General features: G+C 38.1%; 1 protein-coding gene across 1 annotated transcript; it reads left to right on the top strand.

The window, feature by feature from the left end:
* Nucleotides 1–1,172: 1,172 nt before the first annotated feature.
* On the top strand, nt 1,173–27,379 carry arhgef6 (Rac/Cdc42 guanine nucleotide exchange factor (GEF) 6). The gene is made up of 22 exons (XM_077609215.1): nt 1,173–1,551; nt 2,519–2,602; nt 6,590–6,674; nt 9,780–9,901; nt 10,000–10,210; nt 10,291–10,343; nt 10,964–11,058; nt 12,225–12,320; nt 12,477–12,599; nt 14,669–14,807; nt 14,891–14,950; nt 15,842–15,988; nt 16,206–16,292; nt 16,388–16,469; nt 17,568–17,683; nt 17,750–17,929; nt 18,833–18,853; nt 21,901–21,997; nt 22,069–22,155; nt 24,324–24,423; nt 24,513–24,567; nt 26,133–27,379. The coding sequence occupies exons 1-22, from the start codon at nt 1,387–1,389 to the stop codon at nt 26,262–26,264; spliced, it is 2,337 nt and encodes a 778-aa protein (XP_077465341.1). The 5' UTR covers nt 1,173–1,386; the 3' UTR covers nt 26,265–27,379.

Raw genomic sequence — 27,379 nt, 5'->3', positions numbered from 1 at the left:
GTTCAAAATGCATCTGCTTCAGGAAACTAAATTGTTAAAGGTTCACCTAGTTAATTGCTCAAGAAGATGCTTATTGTCATGTATCTTAAACCTTAAAATTGTTGACACCAAAGATGCAAGCCTGTGTAACATTTAAAAAATGTAAGATCATAGTTGACATTGTGGTAGCCTGGTTGGTGTACGTAGTTTGTATTCCCGTGAAATATGCTGACGCATCAAGATTCGCTTCCTAATCCCTGCGGCAGTGTGTTAAAAGACGACAGGAGCAAGCACCACTGCAGCGGATTCCTAATTTAAGACATTTTGTTGCCACCCTAAATTTCAGATGTAAGCTTTTGAGTGTCTGAAAACATTTGGTGAGTGATCCTTTGGTCTGTAGTGTCGTACCCCACAGTGTTGGAATTTAGTAATGGTGTGCTATTTGCAGCAGACAGAAATTTGGTGCAAGTACTTACATGCACGGTACAGTTCTGGGTGAAGCATGTAAAAGTTATTTTTTACATGATACAGTATAAACTATTAAATAGATTTAAAAAGTACAGATCAACAGGCAAAGTTATTAAATGTTTGTAACCAGCTTCTGACTTGAAGTTTCTATCTTTGAACAGTCACCTAGTCTTAGGAAACCAGTTTTCATTTTTTTTGTGGTTAAAATTTGACTGAATTATGAGGGTAGTAGTGAATTGATGGTGGCCCGGCAAGAGTGGTTAGTGCGTCCTCACCATTCTGGGGTTGAAGATTCCATCCCAGGTGCGTCCTCACTGTGTGGAGCTTGCATATTCTCCCTAGGCTTATATGGGTTTTCTTCGGGAACTCCGGTTTCCTCCCACACTCCAAAGACATGCATGCATGGTAGGCTGATTGAACACTAAATTGCTCCTAGGTATGAATGTATGTGTGAATGGTTGTCTGTCTCCTTGTACCCTGCGATCGGCTGACCACCGATTCAGGGTGTCCCCTGCCTCTGGCCCAAAGTCAGCTGGGATAGGCTCCAGCACCCCCTGCGACCTTAATGATGATAAAGTGGTTCAGAAAATGACATGAGATGAGGATAATGGAAAAACAATGTTATTTGGACTTGGGGGGGGGGGGGGGGGTGTAGAGTGTTACTACATAAACAGTCACGTGCCCTGTAACGGGATTCCAATTGATTTCAGCGCATTGATGCTCTTTTGCATATTGTTGAGGTGCCTGCTTGCCAGTAGGGGTGATCATCACTTTTGGCATGTGCTAACACAGCCGGCCCCAACCCCCACCTCTTTGACGCCTCTTGCTAAACTTCAAGCAGAAGTGCGGGGCTTCGAGGTGCACCGCACGCCGATACGGATCCAGACCACCGGCGGAGCAGGACTACCGCCGGCAAGGCAATGACTGTCTAACGGCGCCATGAATCCCGAGGAGCAGACCGTAACCTGGTTGATATCGCTGGGGGTGCTCAGTTCCCCCAAGAAGAATATCGCCGATCCGGAGGAGTTCTTGAAAGTCTCGCTGAAGGATGGCCTCGTCCTGTGTAAACTGGTGGAGAGGCTTGTGCCGGGTCTCAACGCCAAGGTAGAAAAGTCGAAGCCAAAAAAAAATGAAAGTTGACATGACGATCCGATAGTGGACATACAGGGAGGGGTTTGATTTGCTCGCAGACGGCCAGGCCGCCTATTTTCAAAGTTGCAGCTGACTTTCTGCTTTTAATGACGTCTCCTTTGCCTATGAGACGAAGTTAATAGATAATATTGGCTGCAGTTTCATCAAGAAATACTTTGATAGTGTTCCGCATTCTCGGCGCAACTTGTCTGTGGGGAAACAGGAACCATATTCGTTATGCTAATTGCACGGAATCACGATAACATGTTTGTGTAACTAGTGTTATGATCGGGAAAGGGTGTTTATTTTATACTTAAAAAACAATTAGATGTAAAGTTGATACGGTTGCAGAGCGGTTTCGTCACTTCCTGGTTGCTTGTTTTGACCTCTCGTTTTGTAAAAATGGCGTCAAACGGAATCGAACAGGAAAAGCTCAATTATAATACCGGAAATATCACGTTTAAAATATTTATTTTAGGAATATTCAAACACCATATTACTAAAAGCATATCTGAATATTTGTCTGGTTGAAGTTATCAATCTTATGTATTCGCACCAAAACAATCTATGACCCTTGTGTGTATTTCCCTATATACTTCTTTTTGTTTTAAATCTAAAACGGTTAACATCTGATTTTCAACAAAATTCAAGAGTACTTTTTTCAGAAACACAACTCTACGATGTAGTTTAACTTTGAAAGTCGAACTCAGCAGCGGATATTTACGTCTACGCTAGCTTGACGCTGATGTCATTAATGGCTATGTTTCCACGAAGAGGACGCGGATAGACTGCATTTTGAAAGAAATAACTGACACTCAAACGAACAATTAAACTAGAATTTATCGTCGTTAGTTTTATGTTGGCGTGTTTTGGGGAAAATCTCACGTCCCCGCTGCCTTCCTGTGTGTTAATATCTTCAATCCCGTGTGTTTGCGCTCAGTACTGCCCGGATCCGCGAACCGAAGCTGACTGCATTGGCAACATTCGAGAGTTTCTGAGAGGATGCTCGTCCTTGAAAGTGGAGGTAAGTTTACGTCTGTGCGTGGCAACAGAAGGTTGCGTGTTTCATCACCGACTTTAGCTTTCTTAGTCCCAGTGGAGATCTTGGAGTTGACTTAGACCTGGTCGCTTGTTGTGTTGTTATCCTCTCAGCCTGCTTTACTGTATCGTGTTTCCCTGTATACGTCCATGTGGAGTGAGCCACATTAACAGGCGTGTGCTGTCTGTCAAGAAAAAAAATGAAGCACAAATTCTTACTATATTAAATCGAGTCTGCATTTTGGTGACTTAATTTACTGCTTGGGAAGCAATGCATGCCGTCTGTTTGGGATCAAATTCTCCAAGGGCTTCAGATAAGGATTATTAAAAACAGTGCAGTCGTACTTCTACTTACGAAATTAATTACTTCCAGAACTTTATTCGTAAGTAGAGCAGCACTTTATATGTAAATTCTGTAATTTGTTCCACGGCCCTAAAAAAACTACCAACTAAACCCTTTAAAAATTATCAGTGTCCCACTTTTGTATGAAAGGTATGAGAAACAGACAAAAATGAAAGAACGTGATTAGAAAATTATTTATTAATGTATTAAAATGGATAAAAGCATGCGAAAACATGGGAAAACAAGGGATGTCCCGCTACTGACTTTTTGACTTACCATCCAAACCAATTTTTCTCAACGTGTGTTGCCAATACCGATCCATTGCCGAACAGATGCTCTTCTATTTAGACCAGTTAAAATAATGCAAAGCATAATGTAGCTGGTGAATGATAACTCCCTTTGTTTGTATTAAACTCAAGAAATGCTTTGCTTGGGGTATAACACATGGTTCTGTTACTGTCATTAGTTTCAAAAGCAGTGTAGCCCCACTAGCAGACATATTTGCCCATGGTTTGATTTTCAGCAGCCAAAAACCACAATATTACTGAAAATACGCGATTTCTGTGTCTGATCTAATCTTGTGACCAAATTTGATACCGTCCGATACTCCATAGACATTCGTATCGGGAGCCATTATCTATACTGGGTATCAGATCAGGGCATCACAAAAGAGTACTCAAAATTGCAAATAGAAAGTAAAGATTGGTTATGAATGGTTTTAGTTCAAAGCATGACCTATGTTGGCACCATACCAAAATGTTCCAACTTGTAATCGATAGTCAGGAAAATACTCAATACCATTATGATACTACTTAATTAAAAAATGCAGAATTAAATGTTATTTTTAATTCCATTTCCAGTAGTATCGACAGGAGTGCAAAATGAAATTCACCAACGTTAACATTTTTGCTGCCCTGTGGTAGTACAACAATAAGTCAGTGCTTTAAAAAAAAAAATGATTATTGATACTTTTGCAATCAGATATCGTCTCCAGATGCAACATTTCACGCTTGATACTTTGAAATGTTTCAATACTTTTGTATACATAAGTTGGAAATGGTGGAAAATGTTGGTCGGTTTCCAAAGCAAAAGCAGATGTTTTCCAATGCCCTTTAAAAGAAAATGAAAAAACAAGGCGCCACTTTTCATAAAGGACTAAAGAAAGTGGAGCATATTTACCGTTGAGCTTATGGATGTAAAAATGATTTTGTAATATTGATTCTTTGGACAGTAAGATATTTTCTGATATTTCTACTGTTACGATTCGATGCCTTCAATCAATATTCTGGAATAAATACACATTTTTCACAGTTATAAAACATTAATCAAACGTTTATACTTTCTATCGTTTCAGGCATTTGAATGGAAATCATTCTTTAAAAAATAGATTTGACCTTTAATTTACTTAAAATTAATTTAAAGATCTATTTTAAATAATGACTTTGCTGAATTTTTCGCATTTCAATTGATTTATCTCACTGGTTGCCGTTGATGGCCCTAGACATCCAATTGCTAATTGACTGCTAATTGGATCACTGCTCAACCAATCAATATATAGTCGATGTATTGTTCCACTACATTTTAAATCATTGTGATGGTAGTGAGATGATGGTGTTTATGAGAAGAAGTGTCCTGGTCTGTTTTGAAGAATGCTTCTATTATCACAGAGGGAATGCATTGCAGATGTTGGGAGTGTCCTCTGTCTCACTGTGTGCCACACTGGACACATCCTCTCCATCTTTTTAAATAGTCTTGCTCTGGTCTCGAATCACGTCATCTGCTTTGTGCCACTTTGACTCACGGTACACTGGAGTGGAGGAGTGATCAATGCCCAGTTGGCTTGTTATGTCTGGGAGGTCCTCTATAGCCCATAATTAGACCCTGCGCAGCCAACAGCAGCTCATGGCAAACCGGCCCGAAGCCCTAAAGTCAGCCCTGCCCAACTTTGGGTTGATGACGTGATCATGTCTTTTCCGTCTTCCTGCCCCCGCAGCAAAAAGTCCCTGTTTATCCATTGCCAGCACAAAGAAGACAGTCATGCTGTTTTTAGTTCTACACTGACACTCTGAAAGAGTGAGCTCCGTTAACTCAGGCCTTCTTGCTTCTTCTCTCAACTAAATGGGATGATTTATAGGCGCATGTGGACAAGGACAGCTGTATTTTAATTATGATGAATTAGGGCGTTTGCCTTTTCACATTTGAGCATCATGTGATATTTCGCAGCCATGATTTTGGATGACCGACCGTGTTGTACTGCGTGGATTTGATGTGTATGATGCAGAAATCAGAAATGCATTCAGAGGTGAGAAAAAGTTATGAAAATATGCCTGAATAGAAGAAAATATTGATTCTGGTAAACTTATGTCAGAGTACTGATTCACCTTCTGCACTGGTTGTGGAGGCTCTGAGGTTCAGAATCTGAAAATTTTAAGTTAGTTACTGTTACTCTTTTCAATATCAAAATATTTACAAATTACCTGTTTTCATCATGTGGCGTATTGTCCTCAATTCATCAATCAAGTACTTAACAGTTGTTGACTTTATGCTTTGTTTCATTGTGTTGTCTTCTCTGGAATTAAAAAAATAAGAGCTAACAACCCTATTTTAGCAAAGTAACAAGTACAGTTCTTTGCTTTCAAATGTTGGGCTTGAAATTAAACTATTGCCTGACTATAAATCTAAGTATTTGGAGACTTTAAGAGTTACTAAGTTTCCCCAGTCCTGCAAACGACATCAACTGGACTGTGGTTCAGGTTAATTTACAATACATTTGTAAATGGGCACAATTCATATTATCGACACTGATATATGTAATTTCTTTTCATTACGACATCGGATATAAGATCCAACTTGAAACTAGGTTATTTAGATCCTTGTGCAGTCTCACCTCCATATTATTTATTTATTAGAGAAGTTGATGACGATATGAACAAAAGACTATCGCCCGCAAGTATCAGTTATCGGCCTACTTGTCTTCTAAGTTATAATAGTCAGTATCATGCCCAGAAAAACATATCACTTGAGTGCATTTGATCCATTCAGTTGTGTTGTTCTACATTAAGAGCCCAGCCCATATTTTCTTGAGAAGTGCATCTTGCAGAGGATTTTTATCAATAATTCAAAATGACTAAAATTAGTAAGTTTTCTTGTCTTATAAAATCACCCCTAATGCAAATATCCCCTTTCACGGTTTCTTTTGATCACATAAGGATCCAGAATATGAGTTGGGACCTCTATCTATGCATGCATACTCTTGAAAGCAGGATGGTGATTATCACAAAGATGTGATGGTCCTGACACTACTCGTGCAACACTGAAACTATATTTAAGATGTTTTATTTAAAATGTGAAACCCTAGGCTCCGAAGGAAATGGGATAGCTGTTTGAAACACTGCAAGAAAGCGGGCAGCAGTGTGTGTGTGTGTTTGCAGCGAATCATTAAAGCGTCTGGCTGTTTTATAGACTGCTAATTTACAAAATATGGGTCACGCTTTATGTGCCTGTAGTTATGTGCAGCGCTGAGGCTCATTTACATCCTGCGGGTTCAATAATTGGTATACACATTCATGTTTCTAATTTTGACACACACATTCGACCTAATTTTTTTTTTTTTGGTTTTGTTTAATCTAGGGGTTTGAGCCCGAGTGTTTGTACAACGGGGAGAATTTTGGCAAAGTCCTGACCACATTGCTGGCTGTCAACTTTGCAACGCAAGGTAAGAGTTGCTGTGCCGTCCTTCCCCGACCTTTCGTCATCCCGCTGCTTTGTTTCAAACAAGGCCGCGTTGAATTTACACCATCGATTGTTTCAACAGATTTTCCACAATTAATCAATTATTCATGTGAGCAGTATGATAGAGTAAAACAAAACAGCGTAGAGGTCACGGTGTCTTCTTGGAGGACCCTGTTTTTTTCTGGACGTGTTTTTCCTTTGAAACAAAGTCATTAATAAAATAGTGTTAGTTTTCAAAGTCAAGCAAGTGAATTTCAAAAGCTCTTGACGGATATATAATTCAAACTTCTATTAGTCAGGTCTGGACAGTTTAAGCATACTTTGTCCGATCTTGGTTCTTGCCGCGATCTTAAATTGACTTTTGAATAGCTTTTGTGGAAATTTCTAAATGATCGGCAATGAAAACAGTAAACTAGAGAATAGTTAAACTAAACTGTATTCACATACAGTAAATATTAACATAACATTAGTCTCAGAGACCGACAATAGCGCTTGACAGAGAATCACTGACCTTACCATAAAATAATGAAAAAAGAGACGAGTAGAATTCAAAATATAGATTGGTTAATACATTTTATATGTAAAATGAAATGTAAGCATGCATCAGCTAGACACTAATATCCACCTTAATTTTATTGTCTTGACCCAGGGCTTCGCTAGACATGCTCCAGCATTTTAATTGGCTAACACAGTCACTTCTAAGAGGTCTACCGCCGTCAATGGCACTAAAACATGACCATTGGCTGAAAGCCCAACCAGTTCAAATACAATGTATTTGACGTATAAGTCAGCTCAGGGTCTTACTGTCCCAATGTGTACTCCAGAAAACTGCACCACTTGGTGGGTTAAAAGGCAACAACACAATCTGTTACCCAATTTGTGTTATCCAACATTTGATCAAACTGATTAGCTTTACTGGCGGAGAGGCCAGCTGGTGTGAGAGTTGTGTGTGTTTGTGTCTTGCTGGGTGCCATATTTGCCTGCTGAGCTTGACGTACCTTCACTAATGTCCTGCTTTGTTCATTTCACATTCAAATGAAGGCTTGGTGTTAGACGAAACCTGTAATGGGAAACTTGATATCAGCTTCCCGTGCACGTCACCGAACACTGCAGATACACGGCTATATGAGGATATCTCATTTTAATGTTCGTTTGTTTTTGTCCGAATTGGAGATGAGTTGCAACCAACCGTTAGTAACACTTAATCAGCAGTATGCGCCCTCCGACAGTAGCTCAGACTCCAGAACTGGACCCAGGAGCACACCAGTCGATTCTGAAAGGGCCAGAATCAAAGCTTCTCTATTTCTCCATTTATTTGTGGAAGCTTTGACAAAACTTAACCTTTCAGGAACAACTAAATTTTCGTAAGGATACTTTATTGTGAATTTCTGTGAAACACGTTCTTTAGAGACACACCTTATTATGGTTATATAAATTTGGGTAATTTACTTCGAAGGATGTTAGAAAATTCAGATTGACAAGAAAAAAAAACCCATTAATCACATCGTCATTCATATTCAGGCTAAAGCTGTCACAGTCCCAATCAGTACTACAGCGAACTGCGTCGCTTGGTGGGGTGGGTTAAGAAGCATGACATTGGTGTAATCACAGCCAATCCAAAATCACAAAAACATCTCAGTTTAAAACCAGGCACTGCAGTTAAAAGACAAAAAAATGATGTTATCTTGAGTTTGACCGTGTTGTCTTCTCATGATAGTGCTTGATGAACTCAGGGCTAACAGCCAGTCATCTACCATAGCAGCTTAGTTGTTGCAAGCTGTGGATGTTCGTTCTGTCTAAATACTCCTAGCAAGCCTTAACTTGTCCTTCTATAATGGCAACAAGCATCGGATGGAGCCTTCGTCATCAAAAATTCCCATAGCGTGCTAGCATCGCAGCTTTGTTTCAGCAAAAATAATCTGTCAAATCACAGACGATTCGCCATAAACGGTTCAGTAATGGCTTGATAATAAGGCAGTATGTATCTGTAGATAATTTGCCGTCCGTCTAACAGACTGGAGAATGCTATTCTAGCAAAAAAAGCTAACAATTGGAAGTTTAAATAGTTATAGGATAGTGAAAAACCTGTGCTAAATAGATTCTGAAGTAGGATTGCTATTGTGACACTCGCGTTGCGAAGAAAATTCAATGACTAACTTCAATATAAAAATAATAATAATATTCAATGACTAACTTCAACATAATAATAATAATAATAATAGTAATACTAATAATAATAATAATAATTATTATTATTATTATTATTATTATTATTATTATTATTATATTGATGACTAACTTCAATATGGAGGCATAAGGCTTATTTGCCGGTTTAAAAAAATAAAAACAAGTTACTTCCTTATTAAAAGCTGCAGGTTTCAAAGAAGACAAAAGTAGGGGCCTCTTGTCTGAAAAACACAAATCTCTTTTGAAATACTGTGTTATGATCAAATTAGTTACTGTGTGTTTTTTCTCTTTATGGCTTAATTTTTATGGGCCTAAACTAGAGATGTCCCAATCTGATACTCAGTATCAGAATCGCTAGTTCTTGAAGATCCAATCCAGTCGTTGCATGTGTTTTCAGTACTTTCGCGCTTTTAGGCAGGTGTAAATCAAACCACGAGGCAAACATGTCTCCCGAGTAGGGAGTCAGCGCTTTAGAAAGTAATGACAGTAACTGATCATTGAGTAATATCGTAAACAAAGCATTTCTTGACTTTTAATACAAACACTGATTTGTCATGTACTGTTTAGATTGTGTTGCCTTATCTTTTTCTGGTCTAAAAATATGGGCATCGATGTCGGCAAAATATATGTTGAGAAAAATTGGATTAGAAGTCAAAAAGTTATCATCCGGACATCCCTAGTCTAAACTCGACCTGAGGTACAGCAGTCACCAGCTAGTTGATGCAACATAAAAAGTGTTTGTGTCGTCTTCCTTGTGATCTTTCTTTTTTTTCTTACAACACTTATCTGAGAAAAGCTTCAATTTGTTTGAGGAAATAGCCTTCTTCTGTATTAGCACCTCTATGTTAAATTGTAATTTTAAAGACAAGGAAAGAGAAAGTTGTATATTTTGTGTCCACAGACAGCGTTGCAGAGAGGTCATGTCCGCAGTCCGGCGCCTTATCACTTAGTCAGACAGCATCCTCACACTCTGCCTCCTCTGCCAAGTCCAAAGGCTCTCTGCGACGACAATCCAAATCTGTGGTACATTTTGTTTCATGCCTAGTTGAAATTTCAGCATGAACCTGAAATTATAATTTTACAAGTGGGCCTTATCAACTATGGGATCCCCCGCCTTATAGGAGATGTCAGAGAATGGCAGCAGCGGGAGCGGGCAGCTGGTGGTAAAAGCCCGCTTCAACTTCAAGCAGAACAACGAGGACGAGCTATCGTTCAGCAAAGGGGACGTCATTGTTGTGACACGGCAGGAAGAAGGCGGATGGTGGGAGGGCAACCTCAGTGGCAAGACGGGCTGGTTCCCTAGCAACTATGTGCGCGAGTTCAAGGCCTGTGGTGGGTTGGGCCGCATCATCTTACTTATACTAGCGCTCCAAAACTGATCCGTTGTTTAGTTGTCAATAAATCCTTTCTAGAAAAAGCAGTGTCTCCAAAAGGAGCTCATCTGACCAAAAGCTACTACAGTGTGGTAAGTTGAGAACACAGTTTAGATTTTACCGCACAGTGCACAAAAGTGCAACTTAATACTATATTGCTTGTTTTCAATTGATGTTTTTAATATTCATAACTTTCAATTCAATGATTTACTATAAATGCATTAATGACATCGTAGCTTTTAGCATTTGCAATATGGTGCTCACTCAACACAATATTACTATTTTTTGTTTTTGTTTTTTATTCATCCCTTTGATTTAATAATTTACTATAAATACATTAATGAAATGAATGAAATAATTCCCCACTTGACAGTGTTTTGCAAGTTTTCATTTCATGTTTTTATATTCATACTTTTCAATTCCATTATTTTCTTAAATGTTTTCATGACAGTTTAGCTTTGAGTGTACAGTGGCAGGAAAGCACCAAATTGCTAGATTTTATTAAATGTTTTTATAAATAGACCTTTCAATTGAATTGTTTATAATAAATGCTTTAATGATAGTTCAGCTTTGAGCACACAATGCAAAAAAAGTGCTCACTTAACACCATATTGCCAGTTTTCATGTAATGTTTTTATATTTCTACCTTTCAATTATTTACTATAAAAGTAAAATTTCAGGGGTGTAATCAGTGTGTTTTACGCTTCTGCAGGTGGTGCAGGACATCCTTGAACACGAGCGAGATTTTTTCAAAGAACTACAAACGCTGCTAAGTTGTTACCTGCGACCATTACAATCTAGTGACAAGTAAGGGAGATATCAAAACCAAAGCAGCTTTTTGTAACTGGTCACATCCATTTGCCTATTTTCTATACAGTAATACCTTGAGATACGAACTTAATGCGTTCCGGGACCGAGCTTGTATGTCAATTTACTCGTATCTCAAATCAATTTTTCCCATAGAAAACAACTAAATACAAAAAACAGGACTAAACACCAAAAACAGCATATTACAATGGAAAAACATTTTTATTTGTTCTAATTAATCACCTACCGTATTTTCACGACTATAAGGCGCACGGTATTATAAGGCACACCCTCAATGAATGACACATTTTATTTATTTTTCCATATATAAAGCACACTGGATTATAAGGCGCCCTGTCTATTTTGGAGAAAATTTAAGACTTAAGTGCGCCTTATAGTCGTGAAAATACGGTACTCACAAAGAATCTCTATCTAGTAGTTATGATCTTCAATACTAAAATGTGACATTACTCAGTACAGATTTACCGTAGTGTGCGGATGAGAGAGAGAGAAATGACAGGAGAGAGACTTGGCGGAATCCAATGCGCTCGTAACGTAACATAAACTTTAAATTTAGATTATTATACACGCGTATAAATACGGTTTAATCTTACGTTACACAAAATTTAAACCTTCTTGTGCAATAACCGAGGCAAAGATGATAATGTATTCCACCGTGGCTTTAGATTCGGAACTTCCTGATTCTCCATGCCTCAGAACCAAGTGTTCGTTTCGTCCAGTTCATTTTTTTAAATTATTGAATCAGCCACGACTTGCTTTGAAGGTTTTCGCTGGTGTCTTTTTCAGATGCTTGCTTTGCTTTCAAGTCCATGTGGATTTTGCTGGCTTTTTCGCAGATTATCGACTCGTTCCAGTTAAAAATGAAACCTGTACGGCCCGTTGAGCGTAGATATCTTTAGGCGAGGGAGATGAGTCGAGAAAGACAGAGCGATGCATAAGCAACCTCTCGCATACTAGGCCACCCAGACCGCTGCATCGGGAACCATCTTGTATGCTCGTATCACAAATTTGTCTCGTATCTCAAGGCAAAAATTTGCTTGGAATTTTCCTCCTATTTCAAGTTTCTCATGTTTGGACACTCTTATGTCAAGGTATTACTGTACAAGCACTCTAATTCGGAAATGAAGGAATGACTGTTTCTGCAGGTTGAGCAATGCAGACAGTGCCACCCTGTGTGGCAACTTGGAGGAGATCCTCACCTTCCAGCAGAACTTGTGTGCTTCTTTGGAGGAATGTACAAAGTTAGTCTTTCTGATGTCTTTTTATTCCATTTTCTTCTTATTAGTGTAAAATCTTTGAACGGGAAAACATGTATCCTTCCCTATTATTTTGTGTCTGTTTTCATTTCACTCACTCGCTCGTTGGTTTACTTTTCTGGCCTTGGCTTGTCCTTGCAGAGTCCCAGAGGGCCAACAGAGGCTGGCCGGATGCTTCTTAAATGTGATGTGTCAGATCAAGTCTCTGTACCTGGCTTACTGTGGCAGCCACCCATCAGCTGTCTGCATCCTCACTGATCACAGGTCCGTGACTGACATATTTTCTTACACAACAGAAATATGAGGAGCGACATACAGAGAATGGATGAGGATGGCTAGAGGTTTTTAATCAATCATTGTAGATGCAGGAGGATTTTATGAAAATAGTTCTTACCTAGGGCGGGGCGCCGCCATCTTACCTAGGGCGCTGCCGTCTTACCTAGTTAAACATGCTCTGACTGGCCAGACGTGAGTAGCCTTGATTTTGAAATAAAACATAATTACACTTTGATTTCCTTTGTAGCGAGGCAGTCCCCTCTTCCACCTCCTCCTCGCTACTGAGCTCCCGCTCCTGTAGCATTTTTGGACCCATGGTGAAAAGCAAGCACTAAAGTTGCATTGAGCACACATAAAAAAAAATAAGAAAAAAAGTGTTGAAACTCCATTAAGAACAATATCCAGAGACAAAATTTTCGTAACTTGAGTATTTTGTATTTAGAGACATTCATAAGTAAAGGTACCACTGTACTATAATATCGTAATATTTCTAATTACGAATGCTTCTACACACATTTATGTTACGAAAAGCCTAGATGGGATACAAAATTAAATATCCCCCGAAACATAAATACACTTCCATGGCCACTTTTTCATCTTTTTTCAGGCCCATGGCACAGCAAATTTAGTTTTTCCGAGTGTGCGTAACATAACTTTAAGATGTTGTGCGTTCACGTGAGTGAGTAGAATGTGTATTTACTTGCAATTTCACTCCATTGGCATCTCCATTTTAATGGTGTAATAAATAATTTTCTTATAATTTTAAAAATAATTTTACATATATGCATGCATACATATATTCTCTTACATATTTAATAAAAAATTGTGATCTTTTATCATTTTTAAAAGGTTTAGTGCAGTGGTTCTTTACCTGGGTTCGATTGAACCACAGGGGTTCGGTGCGTCGGTTTCAGGGGTTTGGTGGAGCCTCTGCCACGGAGGTCAAGACACATCGACTCATCATGTCTCTTTACGATAACATTCCCCGCTTGAGCATTTCTGGCTGCAAATGATCACATGACATTTCTTGGCCGAACAGTGGTGCAAGGAATTAATATATCTTCAATTTAAAAAAAAAATCATATTTTATTTCAGACTTAAGTAGGGTTCGGTGAATGCGCATATGAAACTAGTGGGGTTCGGTAGCGCCACTGGTTTAGTGGAACGAATTATGCTGACTCAATGTAAAGTATGTCTCTACTTAAGAAAAATCCAAGTTATGACACCACTTCTGCAACGGATTAATTTCACAAGTAGAATACCACTGTATTTGAATCATTTGCATATGCAGGGTTGCAGCATGATTTTAAGCCACTAGGTGTCATGCTTTAATCTTTAGATATTTTACAAAACAAAACAACTTTTTTTCCACTTTTTTTTCATATGCTTATGTTTCAATGAGTAGATTTGAGCCTTTTTTTAAGTTCTTGTTTTGATCCATGTAGCTTGGGCATGAAAAGATTTCTCTTTTTCCATTGGGCTACCATTGTTGGACCTTTTGGCGTTTTTGTCACATGCATACTCACTTTGGCAGGTTTGTTCTATTGGTTACTCTCTTTAAACATGAGACCATATATAAGAGGCACCATAAGCTCAAGGTTACGCATAGACCTAAGTTACCTTAGTCACTATTAAAAACAGCGACTGATCATTTTTGTGTTACTCTTTTTGAGTTTTCAAATATTTTCACCTTCAAGAAGTAAACACATTTTTATTAGAATGTCGAACTTTACCAGAGATAATAAATTAGATAATGCTTAACTCTATAGGGCAAGTGACTATGTTCAATAAGTAAAAAAAGACCAAGCATCCACATACGAATACATTACAATGTGAGCTGACATGCAAGGTTTCAATTATAACGTTTTTATATTATTAATCAGTTTTGTTAACCTAATCATCAAATGCTAAGTAGAAATAAGAAAACAAGTAATTCAAAATGAAGAAATATAAAGAAATACATTGGATTTTGTTGTCGTTTATTTAACTTTACAGTGTTTAAACGAGTGCTCTCTAAAGGGTTATCCACACCTTGTCACTCTTACTATTGAATTCAGCGAGGACCTTGACAAGTTCATGGAGAGCCAAGGAGCCAACGCTCCGGGCATCCTAGCACTGACCACAAGTCTCAGCAAGCCTTTCATGAGGCTGGACAAGTATCCCACCCTGCTGCAGGAGCTGGAGAGACACGTAGAGGTGAAAATGCATCCACCACATAAGAAGAGAAAAATAAATGTAATGGCAATCTCACATGATTGTGTTCTATGTCTTCAACGCAGGAAGCTCACCCAGATTTCTCCGACATTGTAAAAGCCACAGCAGCATTCAGGAGCTTAGTGGTGAGTGCTTTACCTCGCAGCGGGTGATAGAAGTCTTCATTCATTCTTGCAAGGCAGAGCAGCATCTTGGTTAATGCGACCGCTGCAGGTTTTATTGAAATTGGTCCTCTTTGTGAGCCTTGCCGGTCTTGTCTTGATAATGAGATGTTGAATCCAATGTGCAGTCTTGTATTGTGATGCAAGATGGCTTCAAAACCTCATGAAAGCTGTGAGCAGGTAGCAATTTCCTAGTAAGAAGGGAACATTGGTTTTTCACAGAAACATACATTTGAATGACTGTTTTTTGCACATTGTGGCAAGCAGGCGGACTTAAAGCATTCCATGCTCATCAGTGAGCTGTCGTAGAAAATGAAAGTTTTTCTTACCATATTTTCTTTTTAAGATGTGCAGTTTTCCCCAGAAAATTGGTAGTTAAGAAGCCCACTATGTTTTTGGGAAGGATAAGTAGAATATAAATGTTTCATTTAAACCATTTACTAACAATACTTGAACATAGTCTTGCAAAAATTGTTTAACTGTTTTATCTTGTATGTGGTTTTCTGATTTTTGTTATTGTTCTTTTGGTTCATAAGTCTTCATGTCCATTTGATGGACTTTCAAAATAACAAGCTTGCTTTCTGTGGTGGTGAAGCTTCAAAACACTGCCGTTGTGGGAATGTTTATGTAATGAAGTTCTTTATTTGGGGTTAGGGCACAATTTCAGTGCCATCTACCGCAATATTCTCCTTTTCCATTTTAATTGGGAGTTTTGGCAGCCACCGTCAGCTGCAAGAACTCCCAGTTCAAATGGTCCGACACTCTATTACCATGAGTGCCAGCCAATGTTAATCACAAATATTTAACATATTGTCACGTATTCATCACAAAAATGTGTTAATCTTTTGTCTGTAGATGCAGTGCCAGGACCTGCGAAAGCGCAAAAACCTGGAACTCCAGATCCTGTCAGAACAGGTGCGCAGCTGGGATGGCGACAGCATGAAGAGTCTTGGTCCTGTGCTCTATATGTCCATGGTCCAAATGAGGACTGGATCCAGCGAGGTAAACAGGAGTGTGCTTTGAAATGAAGTGTGAAAGAGTCAAAGGTAGCTTTGTGGCTAATGTTGCTAAAGAGAAGCTCATGAGCATGTGACGTCGTGTTACTAGTGGGTTTTCTTGGTTTTAAACTGACTCATAATACAAAAGAAAATTGAAGATTGTCTACTCTTTCTACCTATTTGTATACATTCATGTCATAATTTTTGTGAGTGTCTTACAGGACAAAGATGAGCGTTACTTGATGCTGTTTCCCAACCTACTAGTGATGCTTTCCACCAGCCCTCGGATGAGTGGGTTCATTTATCAGGCAAGTAGATACTACTTATCTGCCCAGTGGCTGCCACAATTCCAATGTCTTCTGGAGCTTTACAGTGATTTAATGCCCCAATATCTTTGTTTTAGGGACGAATGCCACTGACAGGCACCACTGTAACAAGGCATGTGGAGGATGCAGAAAGCGCGCAATATGCCTTTGACATCACAGGTTTGTTTATTTTTAAATTCTGGACCTATTTTGTATGGCGTCAGGCTCTAGCACACTACAGGCTGAAGACTGTGATGAAGAGCACGCATGCTCTCTACTGTCTTGTAATCTAGAACAACAATAAGATGTTATTAAATAATCAGATTGGATACAAAAAATCAGAAGTTTCTACTGGCCCATGGTATATAGCTAGGCAGTTTCAAGATAAAAAGACATGAGATTGTACTGCACAAGTTCAAACCGGAGGCATACCACAAGACTCAGAAAAGGTCCCACACACAGTCCTGTTACGGATGCATCTGGGGTTCCATTCACGTAGGATCTACTGAATGTTAACTATCTTACATTTACGACTGAATGCAGACCACAGAATTATGTACACACACATTATATAAAGCTAGTAGCATTTTGGCATTGACAAAAAAGATCAATTTGTTGGTTATAATATTTGTTTTAATTACTTCGTTTTTTACCTCATCGGTTAGCATGAACATCAATAGATGTCTAGTTCATTTAAACCAGTGCTTCTCAAATAATGGGGCCGGGTCCTCTTTGGGGGCCGCGGAGTGATACCTGGGAGCTTTTGACTTAAGAAACATACTTTTTGCCTACTTACTTGGTGGATAGCAGTGGCGTCGGACTACTCAGGGAGTTACTTACAATTTTATATAAAACTACTATTTTCGGTTAGGGGCGCACGAAACATTAAATTCTTTTTTGGGGGGTGCAACAGAAAATCATTGAGAAGCACTGATTTAAACTAACTGGCTAATGAGGGTTTCAATCACCATACATTATCTGTACTGAAGTACTACTTGTGAAAAGATGACAATGGCCACAAAGTAATATCTACCAAACTGTATCTGTGTAATTTTTTATTCTACTTGAATTTTTATTTTACCTAAGTTGTGGTCATTTTGCATTTGTATTGCAGATTTTTTTAAATTATGCTGTGACTGCTGGGCTTTTTTCAAAATTGGTTTTATTGTTGGTTTTATGGTGTTAGTCTTTTGCATTTGGAAATTGCTTAACACTTCTCGCCCAGCATAATTTTGGACTTGTTGAGCCTGCCATCACTTGGATAAATTTGTCCCGCAGGAAGCATGATGGAGCGTGTGACAGTGTTTTGCGGTAGTGCACAGGAGCTTCAGGAATGGCTGGACCACCTGCAGGCCTTTAGCAAAGGAGGCAGCCCTGCAGGAACAATTTTAAAGGTTTGATCTGCAGAGGGTGTGGAGTATGGAAACACCTTAATAATCACTCTTGTTTCTCATCATTAGACGGGGGAGGGCAAGCCTCTCAGTATGGTAGGCGCCCCGACCCACTTGTCCCACCTCGGCAGCTTCAGTGGCATCAGCCGAGGGCCTCTGGAACCACCAAAGATGAGTAAGCCCTGGTCACTCAGCTGCTTGCGCCCAGCGCCGCCACTCAAGCCTTCAGCTGCTCTGGGTTACAAAGAGGTAAGAAGTGGCAAGAATACCAAATTTGTATGTTTACATATTATCCCATCTTGTGTTTAAGGCATCGATTAAGCTAATTTATTGGTTGCTATTGGTTGCTATTGGTGGCAATAGACTTTAAAGTAATTAGAATTTTCAAGATGGCAGCCAATGATTTTTTTTTAAAAATGGGAGAAAATGTAACTTGTAAAATAATAAATAAAAAAAGTTTTAACATGTATTGAAGTTTATACAATGAATCAATTCACAAATAATCAATCAGATCATTTAATTAAAAATATATGAAAGAACTAGTAAATAAAATAAAATGTTTAACAATTTAATTAGACATTATTGTAACAAAATTAACAGTATTTTAGTAATAAAATATATTGTAATAATAATCATTCTTTTATTTAATTTAAGCACTAAAATCTTAACATATAAATAGAAAATAAGACATTTATTTGAACTAATTATAACAGTGCAACAATCAATACCAGTGCAATTGTTTAGTGAAATGATTAAATACAGGGATAGAAAAGTTTGCTAAGCACTTTGTCTGAATTCCAATGTCCCACATATTGGATGGATGGATATATTGGATTTTAAAATAATGCCACCAAATTCTTCCCTTTGACCCTTTTTTTCATTGTAAAAAAAGAATCCTCTCGCATGTCCTACTTATACTTGCATGATCGCCGTTTATAAAATGGAAAACTGCCCTTCAATCTCTATGCACAGTTGGCATGTTTCCACTCCATCTCTTTATCACCACAAACCATCAGGCAAAAAAATGATTGAGGGTCTCCAGGGTCTCTCTGTCCTGTGCAAATGTTGATGAAATGAACTTTGCATCGCAAATTTTCTCACATCAAATTTTCACATGCTTCTTCTCTGTTTCTCTCACTCTGTCTGCTTTAGAGGATGTCTTATATCATGAAGGTAAGGTTAGATTTGTGTGTGTGTTTAACTGACGTCTCTCCTCCCTTTTCAAAGTGTTTGCCTGTGATGGCTTACATGTCTGCTGTTTTTTTTAGTTTCCTGCTTTCAATGGCCATCATCTGTTCAAAATGATTGTTTGCTGCTATTTTTCTTGGTTTTGTGGGTGGGTGTTACATAGGAGGTTATAACAGATTAATGCATTTGCATGGCCTCCTAAGTGCTTTATAAGCCTAGTGGGCTGCTAGACTTTTCTTGCCCACAAAAACACACGTTTATGTACAGGGAGTCCTCAGGTAACGATGTCACGGACCTTCTGCGACTTTATGTCGTCCGTGTCTCATCTGTCATTAATTCCCCTGAACCTCAGTTTCTTCTTAGCTACTGCACATAGTTTGTCCGTGTTTGTGCGCCACAAGTACCTTATCCTTATTCACTCTTTTTTTCACATTATGTCCCCAAAAAGACAGCTGGGTCTTCTTGGTCCCGCCAAAATTAGCAATTACCATGGAAACAAAGCTTAACATCATGAATATTAGAATAGAGATGATTTGCTATATTCCGACCAAAGTTATACCATCACGCCAAGTGCCTTATGATAGATCTGAAAAACAACTTCAGGAGGCAGGTTAAGAAAGAGTGAAACCAATTTAAAGGAGATTTAGTTTATTACCAAACTGCAGAATGGGGAGAGCTCAAACAGCGTGAACCACTCACGGTCTGTTGTCCTGCAAGTCTTACCGAATGAACAGTGAGTGAGTCTTAAATACAGGCAAAACTGACAGTTGTCTGCAGGACTTTGGACAGATACGTTTCAGTCATTTGCAGGGCAAAAAGTAATTGATCAGTGTCGGACAGTTGAGTATTTGTGCTGACATGTCAACCCAATCACAAGACTAAGATTGATTATTCAGTCAGACAGTTGAGTGTTTGTGCTGACATGTCAGCCATTCACAGTTTGTATGACAACGATGCTTTTATACTCACAAAAACTGAAATAATCTTACACCTTACTCAAGCGCAAATGCAGTTTTGTGATCATACAGACCTTTTTGTCGACAGTCAAATAACTACTGGTTCATGTCACCTAAAAATAAAGACTGCAATGTAACAAATTAGGTGGCATGTATCCTTCATGTTGCAATGGTGATGATGTGTTGAGTGCTGCAGGTTTTTTTTTGGCTGTCCCTAAAAGCAATGTGTGTCTGACTGGTATGTAAGAGGGGTGGACAAGTTGGAGGTTTTGGTTTTGTTTTCAATAGCTGGGTTCCATGCTTTCACTTAAAAATTAACCATTGAAAAGTTGCTTCAGCAATTGTTATATAGTACAGCATCTTATTTAATGTATTAGATATTTTTACATAAATTTCACCCAACCAGCAAAATCTGATTTATGTGGAAATTCAGGTTAAATGGCCAGCGTTGGAAAGAAACTCGGTCGTAATTCCGGGACACCCTGTATTGCTAATAAAGGCTTATTATATCACAAAATAGGCATGATTTCAAAATTCCTCTCAACGCAGATTCTTTTATTTCCTTTTCCCAAAATCAAAGCAGCCAATTTCTCCGGAATTTCTGGAGTTTTCCCAGACAAGTAAGGCAAACTCTGGGTCTCCTGACAACCTCCCTAAACTCTGGAAATCCCCAAAAATTGTCATTCAACCATTTTGGAAAAGTACCACATTTCCAATGTAAATGCCTCGAAATTCACACCATCGCTACGGCTTCCACATCGTACTTCTGCATTTGATTCAACTGCACTGTAAACCGGATGAATTCGGTAACACGAATGCATTGTGAATCATCCGAGTTACAACTTCTGACAAATGATTCGTCTTGTGCGAGCGTGACAGCGTGGCAATCGATTCAAAATCGATTGCATAAGTAGCCTCTATCGCTTTAACATTTTGGTTGTTAAGTAGAAGTATTATTAAGGCTGACTAAACCACCAGTCTTTTGTTTTGAAGCAAATCCTATCATTTCCGGGGTTGTTCTAAAGGAAGTAGGTGTACACAGCACTGGTAAATCTTGAAAAATGGATGACAATTTGGATGAAACTTCTAATAACCCAGACACTCGCAGAAATGTATTGGTTCCTATTCAACAAAATATCCCACACGTCCCCAAAAGGACCGACATTTGCACATTGCACAACATGCAATTGTGGGTGAGAGACCAGCTGAAAAACTTATGTAATGTTGTGGAAATTTGAATTTTCCAATAAATGATCAACAAATTATACTTTGGTCACTTTTTATACGTATTATCATTTATGCTGTACTTTTTCAATAGTTTGCAAAAACACTTCAATTAATGTAAAAATAAAAACATGATAATAACTGTTTGATTTAAATTGTCCTATGTTATTTTATTTTTTTACATTTCATATTGATTTTGCGTGAATCGCATTTACTCCGGAAATGGGACAAGGGGACTCCTGAAATGGAGTCGACGGAGGTTGGCAGCTCTGCAAAATTATGGTGAGGTGTGCTAGTAGGCTTCTCTACCACTAGGCCTTCTGGTTATCTGGGAGAAACCCTGGATTTGTCTTCATTTCAATTACAAAGATGTTTTGAGAGGCAAGCATTCACGAGTCAGTTTTAAGTCATCACTCAGTATGTTTACTCACTGCGTACCATTGGTGATGATAGACGTCCAAACTGCCAGCCAGAAACAGATTGGTCGTCCATTGCCGCTAATGGCACTGGAACATGGTCATTCACTCGGTTGTCAAAGAGTTAACTACCGCTTCCTTCCTATTGCTTGGCAAAAATATCCCCCATTGTAGAGCTTTTTCTGCACTGATTGTCAAACACCTTTGACATGATGACACATTTGAGGAAACGTGCAATTGATTCCCCCGCAAACATGTTTCAGCTGCAAGAAAAGAATTTTAACACAGTGCCCTTTTGTCGCCGATGTCGTCCCGCGCTTCCTGCCTTTTGTTTAGTCTTCAAGAGCTTACGTGTTGATTTGCTTTGGAGTCCTAGCTTCTTTTCAGGGCAGCGTTACAAGCGAGTCACACGATTTTCGCTCCTCTCTTCCCACAGGACTCCAGCAAGAGCCCACGGCCCATGAAGAAGTTCCTGCCTGGAAACAGGAAGAAGGAAAGGAAGCCTTCGGATGACGAGGTTCACACGAGGAGAAGTACAACTGATTTTCTCTTGGTTCATCTTCCAGAATTGACCCTATTTGACTAATTGGTGACTTGTGTTCAGGCACGGTAGCTCTGGAGGAGGATGCTCAGATCCTGAGGGTGATTGAGGCCTACTGCACTGGAGCCAGCCTGCACACCACCAACACTCGTTTGTATTTTTAACTTACTGTCAAATACATTTTTATAAACGTATTCATTATATTGGATTGGATTGGATAACTTTATTCATCCCGTATTTGGGAAATTTCATATACATTTATTAAGATTAATCATCTAATTTAAGACTAGTTATTCAGTTAGATCAGGGGTCGGGAACCTTTTTGACGAAGAGAGCCACAAACAATTCATATTTTCCAATGTTATTCCTTGTGAGCCATACTACAAATTTAAAAGTCAAAATACATAAATGTAAACAAGTGCCTTTTCAATTTTTTTTTGTAATTTCACCACTTTTAAAGTGGAAAAATAATAATATTGTTTAAAAGATTCTTATACTGTTGCTAATCAATGAAAGGATGCATTCCAGAAGTCTACTGCAAAAAAAATTAAGATTAAAGCAAAAAAAATGAAGATTAGAGCAAAAAAAAATTAAGATTAAAGCAAAAAAAATGAAGATTAAAGCAGTTCTTGATGTAAAATCTCAGTTCTGTCACCAGCAATTTCCATATTTTAGCTCACAGGTTAGCAAAGAGCCAGATGCACCCATCAAAAGAGCCACATGTGGCTCCCGAGCCATAGGTTCCCTACCCCTGAGTTAGATGATAATTACTTTAATCGTAAATGAATAATAATCTATTTTAGAGACACTTATCATTTCATTTTTTTCTTTACAACCTTTTATAGGCGCGCATTTTACTCATTGGCTCCCATTGACGGCACTCAACGTCCAATTCATTTTGACTGGGATAGAAATGCTACTCGACCTCCCAGTTAAAATGGGCTGGGCATTTGGCGCCCTCAGTGGCACTCAAGTATGAATTCAGGCTACCTCGTTTATATGAATCGGCCACAAAATTGTCAATAGCAGCAGGCAATAAGTTAAAATATATGAAATTTGAAAAAAAGTTAACAAGTAAATCAACTTTTCATTCTTACTTGTGGGCATAGAATGTTTTTCTGTTTTTATTCATTTTACTTGGATAACTTTTGTTTTCCTTAACATACTAGTTAATCCCTAGAGAAAAGTCAAAATAATATGACAAACAATTGTGTACAATTATAATTTAAACCTTTTTTCCACGAATGTGGATATCACAAATGTGGATGCTCTTCATTAAGTTAAGGTTGTTGTTTTTTAAATATAAATTCCCAAAAATAGTCACTTGGCCTTATACACAACATTTATTTTGATTTTTAAAAAACAACTAAGAATTACAAACAAAAATATTTATTGTTTTTTTTTATTTCCATAGAAACAATCGTTTTAAGAGAAAATGTTTTTTTTTCAGTTAATGTACATATCTTTTAATATTTTCAGACATATTTCAGGTCCCAACATTACGCAATAAAAAAGAATGAGTTGAAGGGTCAAACTCCATTTAACAAAACATGAGCAAAACAAAGCGCATACTATATTAAAGGTTGCAGCACAATTCATTAAAACAAATTTTGAGATTTATGCATTATATTCTTTTTGTTACATCCCATGCAAGCATCACAAATACATCATCAATCTATTCATATCGTAACCACGGATATAACTTAGTCCATTATGGTAGAAAGTCCGCTTTTGACTGGAATTCTTTGTTGTTGTTTTGTTCTTCTTCTGGATCTTCCAAAACATTTCGTTTTCACCTTTTACTTTCTAGCTCATCGTTACCTGATTGCGTATTATCTGACTTTGCCAAAAATTTGCCAATTTGGTTTTATTTAGAACCTAACAATAGCACTCTTTAAAGAGGTATTTTCTTTAAACTCAGCCTTCTTTTCTGATCACACCACACTGATATGAAATGTTACGTGGAAAGGAAATTGCGAAGACAAGATCACAGGATCTGAAACATCAAAACAACAATGGTGGACGCTGTTATCAAAATGTTCCCCAGTGATAGTTTTGCAAACAAAAGAATAAATGGACGATTTTACATGTTTTGATTTGATGGATGTGCGTTGGTTTGAAAATGAGTCCTTTCCAAAAATCATGTGTCTACTACCCAGGAAAACGAGAGCACTGATGACTAATAAAAGCTCTTACCTTAAACAACACTACTGAATTGCGGTTGATCTGATTACTACACCAATTACAAAAATAGAATAAATTGTGGCAGCCAAAACACCAACTCATGTGAGCGGCACGGGGACTATTTGTGTTTGCAGCTGTGCGTAAAGAGTGCGTGCCTCAGGTACTCCTTCCCGAGGAAGAGAAGATCATTGTGGAGGAGATGAAGAGCAACGGGCAGACTGTCATTGAGGAAAAGTAAGCGCCTGCATTTCAATGACCTTTTGGACATTTGAATGTCTTAAACTCCACTCTGATTCTTTCTGTATTCTTTCAATTTCTTCTAGGAGTCTGGTTGATGCGGTATATGCTTTAAAGGATGAGGTCCATGAACTGAAAAAGGTACTTCATAAAATCTCATCAACAACCAAGGAGTGCTTGGACATTGAATGGTCCAAACTTGAGCTATCATTGATTATGGCCATCACCAGCTTCATTTTGCCAGTCATTTTCTGATTTCTCTCACTCGCTTGAACACCAATTCAGTCCACTGCCATGCATTAGCGACACCATCCAAATTGCGTTAGAAACTAAAGTATTTTTAATAAATGATTTTTTTGTACATTGAGAAGTAGCAGAAAACACAACTTGACAGCGATAGACTTGAAATATATTTGAACTTAGATGGTTGGCATTGAATGATCATGTTATCAGTGCCATCGACAACAGTCGATGTTTAATGCATTTTGACTGGGAGGGGTCGATTCATATCGCAACCACGGATATAACTTACCGTATTTTCATGACTATAAGGCGCACATAAAAGTCTTAAATGTTCTCCAAAATAGACAGGGCGCCTTATAATCCAGTGCGCTTTATATATGGACCAATACTAAAATTGTTAATCACGATAAAATTAAATAAAACAAATCAGTCGATAGGGTACACCAGCCTCTACAGCTCTTACAACTACGGCAAGCAGCCCCTGACTCTCTATTTTTCCCGTAGAAAAAGTACTGCGCAGTGACTGCTGGGATATATAGTTCTTTTGTCAATACACCCAGTATGGCGGCGAGCACACTAATCTGGTGCTCGCTGTCATTCCGACTGTATTTACAAAAGAAATCCTGCCGCTAGATGTTGGCGTCAACAGAGCATTCAAAGCTAGACTGCGAACTATATATATATATATATATATATATATATATATATATGTATATATGTGTATATATATATGTATATATGTGTATATATATATATATATATATATGTAAATATATATATATATATATATATATATATATATATGGATCAATATATATTATATATATATAATATGGATGAATATCGAACCGCAACATGAGATTATGGCTACGTGAGGCATATGTCAAGCAACCGGATGGCTTTTTTCATGGCTCGCCGTCACTTTTGATTTGCGACCAAGTCACGAAAATGAAATGATGACGTGAGTACATTGAAAAATGGCTAAATAAAGTACAACCGAACTCAGTTTTGCTTCCATTGCCTTTTTAAAAACGTGTTTTTAGTGTGTGGGTGTAGCGTGCATGTTTAAGCTGGTGTATGTTTTGCCATGCCTGGCTGCGTCTATAAAAACAGTGCGTCCTTTGTGTGTTTAAAATACAGAAATAGCACTCGTTACTGACACTGCGACTAAAAATATGATGCGCTGTATAGTTGTGAAAATACGGTAGTCCATTTTGATAGAAAGTCCGCTTTTGACTGGAATTCTTTGTTGCTAGCCATTTTGATCTTTTGATCGCTGCCATCCCTTCCAATCAAATTGTATTCAGCGCGTTAAATTCACCAATGGCGAAGCTTTTACAAAATATGATTTTTGAACACTGACTTTTATTGAATGACATTTTAAATAGAGATGGTGTTTATCAAGCGTCAAACAGAAAATTTTTACCCGGTGAATTTTTTTTGCTTTTTATCGTTTGCGCCAGGAGAACAAGTGGATGAAACAATTCTTGGAAGAGGAGCAAAAGTCTCGCAGAGAGTTGGAGAGAGTGGTAAGGAAGCTCGCCAAGCAGAAGAACGACTGCACGTGGGATGACGGCGGCGGCGGCGCTCACTGAAAACCTAAAGGTGTTTGTGTGTGCGTGTCAAAAGTGCAGAATGTCGGAAAGCCACAGACATCTTAAGCCCCCGACCCCTTTTTTTAACTAAGGATGCTTAGCTTTCCACATGCACACATGTTTTCGCACCCAAATGCCACTGAACTGTCCTCAACCAGGAAGTGGAACAAAAGATAAAAAAAATAGCCGCCTCTGCTTATTTTTGACGCTTGGGTTTGAACAGGAAGCTATCAGGTCCATTGTTGTTGTGTGAATCTGTTACCATGGCAACTATTGCTTTGTTGTGCTGTCAAGAGATCAAATATTTTAAGCTATGTACTGGATGTTTAGAGTTTTAATTCATATTAGAGCTTTTGCCTCTGACCATGTGGCTCGTCAAAAAGTGACACGCATGTATCATTGCGAATATAATCAAAGATAATCACATTATTGCCTGACGTTTAACAAACCGTTCGTTGAGTATGAAAATAATACTACTTGCTAAAATATATATTTTATTTACCTATTAATTACCGAATTGGATTTTTACAAATGTTTTATTTATTTTGTCGTTTCTCACTTTAACAAATTTTCTCATAGGTGCATAATGAGTTACACATGCTGTTTTTTGCCTAGACTTGTTTTCCTTGTTCACAACCCGAGCCTAAAAGTGCCTCTCGATGAGGTTTTTGTGGAACTAAAATGTTTTTTTTTGTTTTTTTTATTTTTTAATGTTGACAAAAAATAAAATCTAAAAGGCAATAATGGACTTCAGCATCGGGCTGCGTGTGCATGAGAAATTTGCAGTTTTGACATAATGGAAATGGAAAAAAAGTGTACAGTTTCGCTAGCAGGTCCCAATTCTCATTCTATAATAATATAAATAATCATCGAACAATCGGTACAAGGCAATGCGTCTTGCTCAAGCGCACTGCAGCAATTTCAATGCAACGGAATGGCACTGTATTTCCTGTATACTTTTTGTTTCATTGCTTCAAACCTTGAGCACTTCATCTCATGTCAAGTCTGCTTTTGAAAAGTTCTATGCAATTGTTATTATATTGTTGCATTTTTTTTCTAAGCACTCTGTACTTTATGTTGTCATTATTTTATTAAAAAACAACTTATTCTAAGAA

Source organism: Stigmatopora argus, chromosome 9 (assembly GCF_051989625.1).
Source record: "Stigmatopora argus isolate UIUO_Sarg chromosome 9, RoL_Sarg_1.0, whole genome shotgun sequence".
NCBI lineage: Eukaryota > Metazoa > Chordata > Actinopteri > Syngnathiformes > Syngnathidae > Stigmatopora > Stigmatopora argus.
Note: the sequence above shows the minus strand (reverse complement) of the source record. Positions and strands in the feature narration are given on the sequence as shown.